At 46.5% G+C, this 15,434-nt stretch overlaps 1 protein-coding gene across 2 annotated transcripts in view; it reads right to left on the reverse strand.

Annotated features, from left to right (window-relative positions):
- Window positions 1-15,434, reverse strand: part of LOC138481143 (zinc finger protein 34-like) — a 608,256-nt gene that overhangs the window by 261,634 nt on the left and 331,188 nt on the right. For both annotated transcript variants that reach the window (XM_069613071.1, XM_069613070.1), the window contains one exon: window positions 10,419-10,535. In XM_069613071.1, coding sequence (XP_069469172.1) covers window positions 10,419-10,535 — 117 coding nt within the window. The remainder of the gene's footprint in view (window positions 1-10,418; window positions 10,536-15,434) is intronic.

Genomic DNA, 15,434 nt, shown 5'->3' on the forward strand with positions numbered 1-15,434 from the left:
TAAAGTAAAACATACAGAACAAGGTTCCCATGATTAGAGCAGAAAACAAAATATGAGGGGGGAAAAAGGCTGTAAAAATCCAGAAGTCCAGCAAAAAAGTGCTGGGGGTCTGTGAGAAACCTGAAGCTGTCTCCCTGACTAATCCCAGGGACTCTGTCATCCAGGTGGCTAGGACACGGCCATCGCCATTGGATCCAGTTCCTGGTGGAGGGGGGGGGCAAGTGAGGGAGGGTCACCTGGATGGGGGGGTCCTCGGGAGTAGAAGTGGGACACCAATGGGTGAGACGTGGTATCCCCTTTCTTCCAATACCTTTTCCTCATCCTACCAGATAGGATATTCAGAAACAATGCCCCCCCCCCTTTTCCGACACAAATACTTTCGCACACGAAAGACAATGGATTAACACCAGAGCCGTTTACCTGACATGTCCCAATACAACGGTCAGGCACAGTCAGGCAATTGATCAGAATCACACACACCCGACGACCCTTCCCCTTCCCCAGAGGGATAAAAGGTGGAGCACAAGAGAACATTACAAGCAAGGCAGAGCGCATGATGAAACACCTATCCCGGTATGGCAATGCAAGGGGAGGAGAAAGGCGGCGAGAATCGAAGGGGCGACAGGGAGAGAAGCAACCTTGCCCTTTCTGACCCAGACTTGCGAAACCTCCATGAAAGGAATTGTAAGACTGCCAGTGTGTGTTGTAGCAGATGTCAATGGTACACGGAGCATGCCTACGCTGATAAGCAGGACAGAGAGAGACGCCTGCTACTGTGGTACTGTCCTTGACTTAAGATACGAGAAAAGCCAAGCGGTTCATTACAGCCAATGAGTCGAGGGGAGAGCCGATAAGAAACCGAACTGTGTTGAATGAAAACCGCAACATAGCGATTTAAGGGAAGTTCAAAGAACTGTTAACAAGAAGGGGAAAGCCAGTTGCACCACATGGGTGCTTACTCGAGAGACTCTGCTTGATCCCATGTCTGTTGAAACTACTGATACCAGAAGGCGTTGGGGGAGCCAGAAGGAAAACGGTCAAAGTGGTCATACAGGGGTCTAGCAAAACCCTCTGTACAGTCAGAAGTCTTTGACTGACAAAACATGGTAAAGCTAAGGGAGACGAATCCTGTTTAGAAAGAAAAGTCAAAGGTGTGGTTGGCAAGCGTGAACCCGACGGAGGGATGTCGACATGAAGGGGTGAAACATGATGCCCTAAAGAACATTGTGATTACAAAAGTGAACCTGATGGAGGGATGTCCACAGTGCATTGTTTAAAAGAAATTAAGACTTGTGAATGGCAACAAGTGATAGTGTTCTGTGAAAAGCCGTAGTGAACCCGACGGAGGGAGGCAAACAGTCATGAAGGATCTGAGCCCGGAAGAGGGTGACCCAGGGGTGAGGAACCATCACCCAAACTGCCATAAGAAAGGAACTTTTATTTTTGTTATTCTGAACATATCAGGCCGTCGGAAGCGAGAGAACCACTACCGAATGTCATGATAGAGCTAAGAAACTTTTTGTGGATCTGAGCCTGGAAGAGGGAGATCCAGAGGTGACAGGTCATCACCCTAAGTACATCGGAAATAAACTTTTGTTAGTTATTTTTTAATAGATCAGGCCATCGGAGGCAAGAGACTTTTTTGTAGAAAAGAGACTAATCACCAAGGTCCTGATCTCCGAGAATGGAACTGGCATCTCGTGCTGGGAATGTTCGAGACTGATGTGCTCAGGAGTCCGACCTTGTCCCGTGCTAAAACGTGGGGAAGGGAGACCCCCGGCTACCACATCCTGACATATCATTTGTGAACACTTCTTTCTTTATTTCTTCTGAAGATTATGCCACACCCTTTTTGTATCTAGTTGTAAAGGTTTGGCAATAGTTTTATTAGGGTAGGCCCTTTTATTTGACACAACGCCACTAGGACTGCCTTACTTTTAATTTGATGGTTATAGTGTGTTCCCATATTAGATTTAGGTTAGGCATTTTTTTCCAACCTGCATATACAGTTTAACACCCTTGAACTGTGATCACTTATCTGCTTTTACTGTTGCCACCATGAGTTCCTTACAGGGTCTCACCAGGAGAGGGCATTAAGCATAAAACGGATAAATCTCCCTAACACCCACTGTATATTTTACTGTATATTGTACAAGACTACAAAGCCACTAGCCATGGCAATTGGCCATGTCATTAGCAAGCCACTAGCCATGGCAAGTGTCAGCGGCCTTCGCCCAGGCCCACTGTATATTTTTACAACACTACCGGCCTTCGCCCGTGCCCACTCTATTGTTTAAAACACTAAAAAGCCACTAGCCATAGCCTTTGCTAGTGATTTTTTATCCCTACCTCACTGTAAAAATATATATATATTTTAAAACGCTTTCCCCCATAACTGCGGGTATAATCACTATGCACTACAGATAGCCGCGGTTATTTTCAGTTGTTAAGATACCTGCGTTATTGGGAAAAATGACAAAAAAAACTGCTTCCCTGCCCTCCCAGGCACTCACCAAGTGTCGCTGCTATCTGTGCCTGCTCCCCTCATGGCCTCCTTACCTCCCCAGCCCTCTACCATACCCCCCAACCCCAACAATCGTTTCTGCGTGACACTTGCATTCCTGCTCGTGTTTACTTATGTATCTGCGGTTAGTCTTCCATATAAGCCCACCTCCAACTCCCAAATTTGACATGGTGAGCTCCACCTCCAACCCCCACGACATCTACCCACACCTCTAGCCTGATACCATTTTACTGCATTACCGCCTCAAAAATTCGATTTTTCAGTTTTTTTGTTTTCAGGTAGCTGTGAGTATAACCGCATTTATCTCTTGCATCGGGAAATAAAATTGCAGATTTTTCATTTCTGAAAAGGCTGTCTGCTGCAATGGGAGATCTCTATAATTTTGGGAGAAGGAGGCACCCTCTCCTCCGTCAAATATTTTACAAGGTACTGGTGCAATAACGCCAGATCCCCAAAGGATTGCGACTAAAAACTTTGTGCCCAAGTTGTTTTGGACCTGGTTCAATTCCGTCCAGCGGTTTTTGCTGTGCGGTCCGGCAAAAATGTACCTTTTTTTCTATGGGAAAATTAATAGGGACTAGGCCGAAAGTGCTTGTTTTTGTTTTTTTAATAACTTTTTATTTCTTAATGAATCCTTCGCAAAATGTCCAGTCTGGGGAAAAACGTGTGTACAAAATGATCTGCAAAGGTTCAGGCAAATTCATACTAGTCAACATTTATATGCAATTCATTTTTTGAGTTCCTATGCAACGAACAGCTTTAGTGATTAAACAGTCAGTATTTCTAGCATGTATTGAAACTAGATATATTTGACAATTTAGGGTTAAATAAAAATGTAGTGCTATTAGTTTCCTTTCAAAAATGTTTATTTTAGATTGCCCTTGAGTAACAAACAATATTTCAACAGAATCACTCTGTTTTTGTATAATTAGGAGGACAGGAATGGCCATACCCATTGGGGCAGGTGCTTGGTATTATATAGGCTACGATGTTCTATTGTAGCAAGATGAGCAGTTAGCCACGAGTGCTTACATTTGCATTACAAAAATTAACACAGCTGCTAATTCTGGTACTGAAGAAGAGCACACGGACAGGATTTTTGGAGATTTGCTCAAATTATCTTTTTGTTTTTGTGGGGACCTACGGTGAGTTTTTCAGAGACAGCCGGTAAACCCCCAATGGCAGGCACACTTCTTTACAAATCCTATACAAAAAAGGAACAAAAAGGTCTTACAGGTTTGTGGGAGGAATTTTTTAGAATGACTATTAGTACTGCTTGTGAAATGCAAAAAGAATGAAGTGTTATCTAAACGTGTGTAATCAGCCAAAGATATGCAAAAAGAGTCCTGTGGATAAACTAGTGAAGGTCCTTAATCTAGGAATGCAGAATCAAGAAACTGGGTTACACAGTAGGAGGTTTCTGACGTTTTAAGCACATGTGCTACAAACAGCCATATGAACATATTGTAATCTCCGGCCTTGTGCACCCCCACTATCAGGAACACTGTGCTCTCAGATACAATGCTACTATACTCCCCCAATGCTAATGGGCTCTGTGCCCCCCGAGCACTGGTCTCCTGCTCCGTCCCACCCCCATGTCACGAGCATCCCTCTTTCATGCTCCATGTTCCCATTTTCCAACACTGAACTAAAAGTCCCTGCAGATGTTTGTTCTTGCTCCCTATTAATCCACGGCCTCACCGACTCTAGTCCCCTTTTCACACCCAAGACTAAGACCTGCTCTCCTTGCCTTGTCCCCATTCCCCTGCTCCACCTGGGCATCCTGCGCCCGCTTCCCACTTAGCCCCCAGCACCACCTTACCAGTAAAGTTCTTGTTCTCTTCCTCTAATCCCCCCACCCCAGAGTCACAGTTCTGTCTCCCCCACCCCACCACTCCTCCCTTCTCATCACCCCCTCTCCCAGAGCCTCGCTCTGACTCGGTACAGCGTTGTTACGACAGTCTTTTTCAATGGGTTTTTACCAATGTTTTCTGAAAAAAACTAATCAAAAAATATATGAGGTAGTGTGAAGGGTATATAAGGGGTAGGGAATAATGCTAAATTAATAGGGATGGAGGTTGGGAGATACCTAAATAAAAAATGTTGAGATTTTTTTTAAACGTTTCGGTAAAAAAAATGCATCGAAAAACAGACAGTTGTTAATAACATAGAATCCTCTGACTCGCCTCCTCTAAACCTGGAATACACATTTAAACATGTCCAAACAAACAAGGACTCAAATAAGGTTCTACTTCTAATGCTTTATTCTCCAAATAGCATCTCTTACAATATTCTTAAAGATCTACATTACTCATATGCAGACCTCACTTGAACCGCTAGCTTACAGGTATGGCTTTACAGGCATGGCTAAGAACTTTGGGGGAAGATATGTTTTAGTCTTATTTGACACATGTTTTTGGGAAAAGAGTTCTAGTGGCAGAGGGGACTTCAAAGGGCGGTATGGGGGTGAGGGCAAAGAAACACTCTGGGAGGCTCAAAAGATTCAGCACATCGTCATTCTGAACTCGCACTCTTGCTAACAGTTTCTGATGCGCCTATTTGGGTCATGTGATATTCGTATAGCCCATAACTGTCATTGGCCCTCATTAGGACCTTGGCGGAGGACCATGGTGCAATTTGCACCATGGTCCATGGCGCAAAGCTGCCAACTCCGCCAAGGTGGTTGGCGGACTTACCGCCCCATGCCGACCTTGGCGGGGCGGTAAGTCCCCAATCCCCATTTTACCCTTCCCCATTCCCATTCTTGCCCCATAGGGTATAATGGGAGTGGGGAAGGCGTTAATTACGCCACCGTAAATTACGGTGGCGTAATTAACGAGTCCCGTAGCGCCATGGATTTTTCCGCCTGCAAAAAGCAGGCGTAAAAATCCTTCCATGGCGCTACGGGAACTCGTAGTCTGGCGGAGAGGTACGCCATGCACTACGCCGCGTAATACCCTCTCCGCCAGGGTCCTAATGAGGGCCATTGTCTCTTTATAAAATGTATATTCTTGAAGGTACATGTAGAGATATCGCGGGGCCTAGTGGTCTCGTGAGATCTCGCACTAAAAGAGGAAATGCGACTTCCGTGCTTCCCGCGGGCAGACGCCTGGAACAAAGGCACGGAGCATAATCGGCTCCTGCTAGCTCCTCCACTGGACTGGCTCAGAAAGCCTGAATAAAGACCAAGGACTTATTTTCTCTACATTAGAGTTAAAGGGCCTGTTACCCACCCGTTACTACTTAAGTAAAGCTGCAGTTCTCAAGCTGATGTTCCCTAGTAAATAAAGAAACATCATCTGAAGCCACACAGCCTCCAGTGCATTATTCCATTAATTATACTACATAATTAGAGACGAGGATCACCACCAAATCTGTGCGGTTCCATGCAAGGGGCAACACCACCACCACCTTTCTTCCAGACTCCAGGTGGGCCAGCCATTCCGTGGCCACAATGGCAACCCTTATTCACCACGTATGTGGAGGCCTTGGGAGGTGCAGGCTACTCGCCGGCGAGACGCAGGACAATGCTGCTAAATGCCCTGGGAGTCGAGGGACAGATGGTGTTCGAAAGTCTCACCCGGGAGCCAGTAGCTGGTGACAATGACAACGTATTTAAGGAAGCAGTGAGAAGAATTTTCAAGAGGTTCGCCAGCAAGGAGAATACAGTCTTACACAGGATACGGTTTTACAGCCGCAAACAAGAGGTGTCAGAACCAGTAGATGACTACGTGACCAAACTGCACGAGTTAGCGGCGCTATGCAGCTTCGGAAACAACACTGAAAGTTTGATCTGTGACATGCTGGTGGTTCATACCAAAAGCAGGAAGGTGCAAGACAAGTTTATACTGGAGAAAGAACTGCAACTAGAGAAAGCGGTTGAAATAGCAAGAGCAGAATACGCAAGTGGGCACAGCCAAGCCGAAGTACAAGCGGTAGTTTCCTGCCCACAGAAAGAGGCCGGTCCCCGACTCGAGAGAAGGGAAATGGGTGAGGAAAGAACCATTGAAATGCCACATGTGCACTAGCACAAAACACTTTGGGTTTGACAAAGAGTGCCCGGCAAGAGACAAAGAATGCTCAGTGTGCAAAAAGATTGGACATTTCTCAATAGTGTGCTGATGGCGAAACAAAAAAGTCACCAGCGTCAACGCTGAACACAATACGGAGAGGGAATCGTCCTCGGATGATGAAGGGATACTTCATAATGGTAAACAGCCCGCGAGCTAGAAGAGAGAAGCCCCACTGTGCCATCAAAATCAATGGATTGGAAACAAGAGTTATGGCCGACTCTGGCTCTGACCTAACCATAATACTGCTGTGCACGTACAAGGAGATGATGGGCTCAGAGACGGTGCACGCGGCACAGGCCTACAGTCTTCGGTGGTGCATCAGTAGACCTGCCTGGCTACATCAAAGGTAAAGTGGAGTTCAAAGGGAGAGAGACCACCACAAAAGTCTATTTTAGTCAAGAAGGCCCAGCAGTGCTAGGTTGGGATGACCAGGCAAAACTGAAAATTAAGCTGGACCCCAGCACAGAGGACCAGGTACTGTCAGTCGGTTATAGAGGAGCGCTGGTAGCGAAAGATGATTACCCAAAACTATTTTCTGAAGAGCCAAGACACTTTAAGGGCTTCGTCCACAAAATACTACTTTAGGCCAATGCAGGCCCGGTCAAACACAGGGTAAGGCCGGTACCGGCAACCACAAGAGACACACTCAGAAGCCAACTGAATAACATGAAGAAAGACGGCACTATCGAGGAAATTGAAGCATCCGAGTGGCTGAGCCCAGTCGTACTCAAAGAAACAGAACTCACAGGAGCTGAGGGTATGCATCGACTCTGCAGTCTAAACCTGGAAGTATTCGCGGAGAGTTACCCTCTGCTGAGTATCAATGAGCTAATCCTCATGATGAAGGAGGCCAGAGTCTTCTCGAAGTTAGACATGAGGAATCCGTACCATCAAATACAACTTCATAAGGAGTCCAAGCCACTGACTGCTTTCATCACTCCGTTTGGTACCTATCAATTCACAAAGATGCCGTTTGGCCTATCATCTGCAGCCTTGGCGTTTCAATGCATGATGGACGTTCTACTACGGAATGTCAAGAACGTGTCCTATTTCCAGGATGACATCCTAGTATACGCTGCAAACGAACAGACACATGATGCCACATTGAAAATAGTCCTTACCAAGCTTCAAGAAGCAGGAGTAAGATTAAGGTATGAAAAATGTGTGTTCAAGGCACAAGAAGTCGAGTATTTGGGGTACAAGATATCAGAGCAAGGAATAAGTCCCAAGCAAAACCTAATACAGGCAATAATCAATGCTCCCGAACCCACCAACAAAGATGAGGTGAGGTAATTCCTTGGGCTGGCGGAGTATTATGCCAAATTCATCCCCAAATTCTCTGAAACCTCAGCACCACTCGGCGAACCTCTCAAAAAAGGGTCAGAATACACATGGCAAGAAGCCCAGAAGGCGGCGGTAGAGAGCATCAAACGACACATAGTGGATGCGCCATGCCTGCAACCGTTTAACCCAGACTGGAGTACAGTTATCACCACGGACGCTAGTGCCTATGGTTTAGGAGCCGTTCTTACCCAGAAAAAGGGCGACTCGGAACATGTGGTACCGTTTTCCTCTAAAGCCCTATCGTCAGCCGAACAAAACTACTCCACCATTGAGAAGGAGATGCTGGCGTGTGCATGGGCTGTGGAACATTTCAGGACATCCGTGTGGGGCACAAAATTCAACTTGGTTAACGATCACAAACCCCTCAGCCATATGCTCAGCCCAGGTGGCACCAAAGTGTCGACACCCAGATTAGCAAGTATAGCAGCCAAACTGCAGGAATACACTTTCGAGGTACAACACATCTCGGGGTGGAAGAACTAGCAGGCAGACTGCATGTCAAGATTGCCAGAAGGAAAAGAATGCCACCACCTTCTTGCAAGAACAATGCATTGTAGCATCCATCACAGATCTCAAGGACCCAGACTACCTAGAGCTGAGTGAGAAACATTGGATGGAAGAGGACAGGAAAGACCCCACCATGGTGAGAATCAGAGAATGGGTCAAGAAAGGATGGCCAGATGAAAGGGCAGTACCAGAAGGAATGAGACCATACTGGAAAGTGGCAGATGAAATCTCTGAGATTGGCGGTATAATTATGAAGACTGACCAAGTGATTCCACCCACAGGCATGAGGAAAACCATCCTGTGCAGGGTGCATACAGGCCATTTGGGGAACAACATGACACGTCGCAAAGTGAGGGAAGCCTACTGGTGGCCGTCCATGGGATCAAGAGATCCGCACCATGATAGAGAGATGCTATGAGTGTCTCAACAGTGACTAGCGCCTAAAAATCAGACAAGCGCCCATGATTCCCACAGAAACCCCCGAAGCGGTGTGGTCAAAAGTAGGCCTGGACTTTATAGGGCCACTGGAAGCAATAGCACCTGAACATCGCTATGGCATAGTACTGGTTCTGGCTATCGAAGTGGGTCGAAGCTGAATTTGTCCCCAACATCAAAACGACCACTGTAATAGAAGTTCTCACCGCCATCTTCCAGAGGGAAGGGCTCCCCAATGAGTTAATGACAGACAACGGGGTACAGCTCATATCCAGAGACATGGAACTCTTCCTGAAGAAGCATAACATTCACCAGAAGAAAGCAGCGCTGTATCATCCCCAAGCCAATGGGCTTGTGGAGAGGGCCAACAGGTTTATTAAAGGAGCCATCCAATAAGCGACCGCTTCGGGAATGGATCCCCTCAAGACGATGAAGGAGGCCATCGCAGCTCACAGACTGACTCCCAACGGGTTCACCCACATCTCCCCTTTTTCGCATGTTGAGAGGGAGGAGGGCAGCCTCCACACTAGTGCCACCATGGTTGGCTAGAATAAGAGAAGACTAGGAAGTAGACATGTCGGAGGTGGTGTGGAGGATAGAAAACAGCAAAGCACGCATGAAAAGGTGGAGCGACAGAAGAAGAAGAACAAAGCAAGGGTCAGACATAAAAGAAGGAGATTGGATCAAAATACGGTTGCCGGCCAAGGATCAAATGACAGGTTCAAGGTTCAGCAGACCTATAAGAGTGATTCACAGAGGAACCAATCATGTCCGCACCGAAGATGTGCGCACATGGAACATGGAGAGAGAGTAGCCATGTTTGAAAAGAAGCAAGGGAGAGAAAGGACCCATGAAAGACCCGAAACCGAGGAGGTAATGGACAATGAGAGAGAGAGAACGAGAGATAGAAACAGACAGGAGAAAAGTCGAAGAAGATAAAATTGAAGCAGATGCACCCATAGGTGAGCAAGAAGATGACCACAAGCAGGATGCTCACAGCCAGAGAGACAACCGGCCGAAAAGGGAACACAGAAGACCGGTGAGATACAATGACTATGTCCTGCAAAAACATGTGTTGCATTATCAGAGGGAGGTGTATAGGAGGTCTCGCTACATCTCACACTAAAAGAGGAAATGCGACTCCCGCGCTTCCCGCGGGCAGACGCCTGGAGCAAAGGCAAGGAGCAGGATCGGCTCCTGCTAGCTCCTCCACTGGACTGGCCCAGAAAGCCTGAATAAAGACTAAGGACTTATTATCTCTGCATTATAGTTAAAGGGCCTGTTGCCCACCTGTTACTACTTTAGTAAAGCTGCAGTTCTCAAGCTGATGTTCCCTAGTAAATAAAGAATCATCATCTGAAGCCACACAGCCTCCAGTGCATTATTCCATTAATTATACTACAGTGCATCACAATGGTGCATTACATGCAGCAAACCCATTCATTCAGTTTGGCTATCGATCTTGGACTTTTAATAATATTCTTCTGCAAAGCATATATTGATATTTAGGTGTCCAAATTCAATCTTCAACTTACCCCTCCTGGGATTATTGCTTCTTAAATTCTTTACTGAATGTGTATGTGTTGGATCACTGTATTGTTCCTCTTTGTCAACTCTCAGAAAGATGTCTGGGCAAAGAGCAGCATTTTTCACTAAAAGTAACACAAAATAAACAAATATGACAGTTTTCTAAACCTATGCGTTTTTCTTGAATAACAGAATGGCACATGTTTGCATAAACAAGATGAAAAGTTGCACTTCATATTGTTAACTTTGGGAGATGGACATATATTACACATTATGTGAGGATACACTATGCAAGATATACGTTACCAGGCCATCTTGAATAATATCGTACGTCATAGTTAAATGGCATATTCTTTTTACAAAATCTTGTGTTGCACAGATAGAAGCAAAGTCTCAATGGCCCTGATTTTGATTTCCTTCATGGCTTAATCAGGAAGATGACTGTATTAAGAATAGTGAACAATCACCATAACCCCTTCCATGCAGGAATCCATTACAGTCCTTCTGCCTAAACCTGGGGGGGATCCAGCAAATCCGGCCTCCTATAGACCCATCGCACTACTGAACATCGATGCCAACATCTATTCGAAGGTCCTAGCAACGCGCCTTTACCGCGTCCTGCCTGACATTATCCACCCAGACCAGGCCGGATTTATTAGGAACAGAGCTACAAGCGACAACATTCGTATAACCCTGGATCTGGTGGATCTAGCTACTCGAAATTCCCAAGGCTTGGCACTGCTGGCCCTTGACGCCACTAAGGCGTTCGACAAAGTAGACTGGACCTTTATGAACCTCACCCTGGAGGCTTTCGGCTTCGGACTGGAGTTCCGCAATATGGTCATGGCGAATTACAGATCCCCGAAGACCCTTCTAAGAATTAATGGCAATCTCTCCCCCCTTACCCCTCTAACCAGCGGAACCAGGCAGAGATGCCCACTCTCTCCACTTTTATTTGCCCTAGTCATGGAGCCCTTCGCCCAAAGAATTAGACTGAATGACTCTATCAGGGGGCCCCAGGTTGGACCCCCCCAACACAAAGTGGCCTTATATGCTGACGACGTCCTATTCACCATCTCACAGCCCACTGTCTCTCTCACACACGCTCTGGCCGAGATAGAGGACTATGGGAGAGTTACTGGTTTCTCTATTAACTTTGGCAAATCTACAGCTCTTGGGATAGGCCTGTCTCAGTCGGAGAGGGCATCCCTGACCCCGCTTTGTCCCATTCAATGGAAAACTACGGCAATTCCCTACTTAGGGGTCCAAATTCCGTCAAATCCAAGGGAGGTCTACCGCATGAACTTCCCCCCTCTCTTCAAGGATCTGGCAGATGACCTGAAACGATGGAAATCACAGGAAATCTCGTTAATGGGCCGTATCACTGCCTGTAAAATGAATCTTCTCCCCAGATTCCTATATGCTTGCTCCTCACTCCCGGTGCCTATTCCTCCTTTGGCTCTTCAAGACCTCCAAAGGAATATGCTACGCCTCATCTGGCGGGGGGAAAAAAGCCCAGGATCCCCCTGAGAATGATGTTGGGGAACGCCAGGCTGGGCGGTCTGGGGGTGCCCGATCTACAGGGCTACATGATGGCAGCACAACTGGCATCTACCCAAGCATGGCGAATATCTTCTGACCGCTCTAGGTGGGTGGAACTCGAACAGTCTCGCCTGGCCCTCCCCCTGCGCTTCCTCCCGCACGTCCGGCCGCCCATGCGACAGAGAAATTACTGCTGGGCACCAGGCACACCGTGGACACATGGGACAAAGCGCTAAAGAAAAAAGGGGTCCCCAGAGGCCTGAGCCCCTCATCGCCAATTTTTCTCAATCCAACTTTTTCGCCAGGTATGAACCCCCGCAACTTTAAGAACTGGATTGCGGGTGGCCTGGAATCACTGGGGCAACTGTATGAGGGAGGGGAACCGCGGACGTTCACTCAATGCAAAGAGACCCTTCACCTGCACGAGACCGACAGGTTTTCCTATAATAAGCTTCGCCATTGGTGCCCCCACCCGCAGACTCGCCTTGCGGCAGTCCGTCCACCTACAGCACTGGAACTGACCTTGATGGACCTGCCGGCCCGAGGTAAGATTTCGGCCCTATATAAACGCTTCCAGGGGGACTTCCTCATCTCTAAAACTCGCGCCATGGCACAGTGGGAGGCGGACCTGGGTCATCCTATAGAGGACCAGACCTGGACTGATATTTGGGTCCGGGCACACTCTTCCTCGGCCTGCATCACCAACAGAGAGTGTGCGTACAAACTTTTATTGCGCTGGTATTACTCCCCCCTGAGACTCCACCACATGAACAGCTCCCTGGATCTGGCATGCTGGAGACAATGTGGACACCCGGGGTCTTTTCTTCATATGTGGTGGACATGCCCGCAAGCCCGACAATTTTGGGGACAATGCCTGGACACTATTAAGGACATTACCCAAACCGCGCTCCCCCTAGAGCCTGAACTCATTTTGCTGGGAGGGGGTGGGCGGAGGTTTGTGCTCATGATGTGATTAATGGTGATCGAAAGGCCACAGTAATGTACAACTTTATTTGTTTCCTGCCTTGTTTAAAATAAACATATTTAAAAAAAAAAAAGAATAGTGAACAATAACTGTGAAAAACCCTGTATCAAAAAGGAAAATAGGTTCATACACAAAGCAAGCAATTTTTATCGTTATAAGCATTTGAAACAATATCGTGGGAAATGGAGGGCCAATTCACATGCACCAATAGGCAAGTATCCACCTAGCTTTTTAGTTCACGCAGCCTCCAGGTCAGCATCTTGCTTACTTCTTAAATTCCCTCTGGAGTCCCCTTGGTTCAGATATGGCTATCTTCTGGACGCACTTCTCCTCCAACGGCTCCTTGGTGTAGAAGAAACCCAGTCCTACCAGCAAGTACTTCTTATTCCTCCTTGCCTTAGGGGATTGCTGGAAAGAAAATGCCTTCTATATATTTGTGAGACCTGCCCCAAATTCACGTTTTTGCTTAATTTTTCAGTTGCCTACTATTTTTCCCCAGGAAGTTCTATATAGATATCACTGGGGAAGAGACTTTTGTATAAGGCCCTTTGGGGACCCATCAGACTCCCAAAGATGGGCGTTATGGACAATGTAGCTGTAGAGAAGGAGCCAAGCACCTCCACCTCAATCACCTCACCCATATTGCCTATACGTTGGGAGCCAGAGCATGAGACACGTACAGAGCCATTGAAACTGCAAATACGAAGGAGAATCCTAGAAGAAATGTTCCCATTGAGAAAACCATACCTGCATACGAGACAGTACGATGGCCGTTCGAATGAAATTCCGGAAGAAACAGGACAAATGAATGGTGAAGATGAATGATGATGTCACACGAAGCAAGACTGACGTGCATAGAAGAGATGCAGAGGCTAGAGGATGCAGGCAATTATATAAGGCATCAAAAAGGTATCGAAGGTAAGTGTCATTTTGGGATCAAGACGAAGAGGCTTATGTTACAGAAACGTTGATGATATCAAGCTGTTTTACACGTGTAAATATGTAAAGAAACGCAAGCAGACAAAGTATTCTTGAGGGTAGCTTTATAGTGAATAGATTGCGGCATTCGCCAACATGTACATATATATATATTGGAGTCATTAAAGAATGGATGTTTCCACTACGTACAATAGCAGAGCTGAGTAAAAGAAGGAAGGCCTTTTTTCCAGTATGTCGCAGTAAGAAAATAAATGAATTACAGGCTAATCTCAGAAAGGCCAGGCTGGATGAGCCGAGAAGCCAAGGTCTTATCGGACTCTGATGAGCAGACATTGGATACAAATCGTGTGAAAGAATGAAGCTCCTGCTTAGGAAGCATGGACAAAAACCAAGAAGATGTCGGAGGCCTATTAGAAAATAGTATTTTAATATGCTAGAAGCTCGATTTCGTGGTCTTCAGTCACCTGGAGAGAAGAAGTTGGACGAGCATGATGGTAACCCCTACACACGAGGGCAGAGCGTGCCTTCACTCCCCTGAATTCTCCAGAGCAAGGAACATTTCAAAGGCCGGGTTCAAAGCCCTAATTGTTAGCAGACCACTGAGGTGATGGATGAATATGCCAATTGTTGGGATGCATGGTTAAGACGAGCTCAACGGCACCTGGACGCTCAGCCCGCGTACTGCTATACGTAGGTGGGAAGGTACTGACGGAGGTTAGAAGCCAACCAATGATAGGGGACCGCACGATTAAGGGTCCTATAGCTGTTTAGCCAATGCAACGTTGTATATTTAGTGACGTTTCTATTGACAGGTTTAAAGGAAGGGTTTATTTGCCCCACCTGATGTTAAGAAGCCTATCACATTATTCCCCTGCCCTAGACGAGTATGGATTGTATACTTAGATGATCTTCTTAGACCCTATCACACTTGCCGCTATGTTTTTTTAGTTTGCCACGTAGGATGGCGTTAGTAGTACGTGGGTTAACGTCACTTATGATGATTTTCTGTAATATAAGCAAGCTTTTTTTAAGATGCATCGAGATTATGATGAGAAATGTCTGTTAATGTCCGTTGCATTCCCTGTTTTAGATAATTGATATTAAAACAGCTATCCTTTTGCCAACTACCTGAGTTGTTTCGATTATTCATGTTTTAATAATTTCTGGAACCCCATCCATCTCAAGGGTATTTCTACCTCATCTTAAAGGGCTGGGAGCTCCAGTTCACGTGGTAGCAGAGATAGGATGGTTAGATATCCATCGAGATAAGTAAGCGTTGAGGTCCCGGGAAAATAGCACAACCTATGCCATTCGGCTGAAAGGACATGGCTGAAACGGGGTTTAGTGTAACGCAAAGTCTTGCAAGCCAGGTTAGACGGGTCACTTGTTTTCATGCAAAATTCCCTCCCGGCGTCTACAGGAAGCTGAATGAATGGAAAGTTGGAGAGGCTGCTGAGGAGGCGTACGATCCCGAGAATCGGAAGTTGAAAAATTCGAATGGTGAGTAAAAAACTGAGTGAGGTGGCAAAAGTGTGAATGGGCAGTGGGTGAAGAAAGT

The sequence above is a fragment of the Ambystoma mexicanum genome, chromosome 5p (genome assembly GCF_040938575.1).
Source record: "Ambystoma mexicanum isolate Mex_15411 chromosome 5p, UKY_AmexF1_1, whole genome shotgun sequence".
NCBI classification, from domain to species: Eukaryota; Metazoa; Chordata; class Amphibia; order Caudata; family Ambystomatidae; genus Ambystoma; species Ambystoma mexicanum.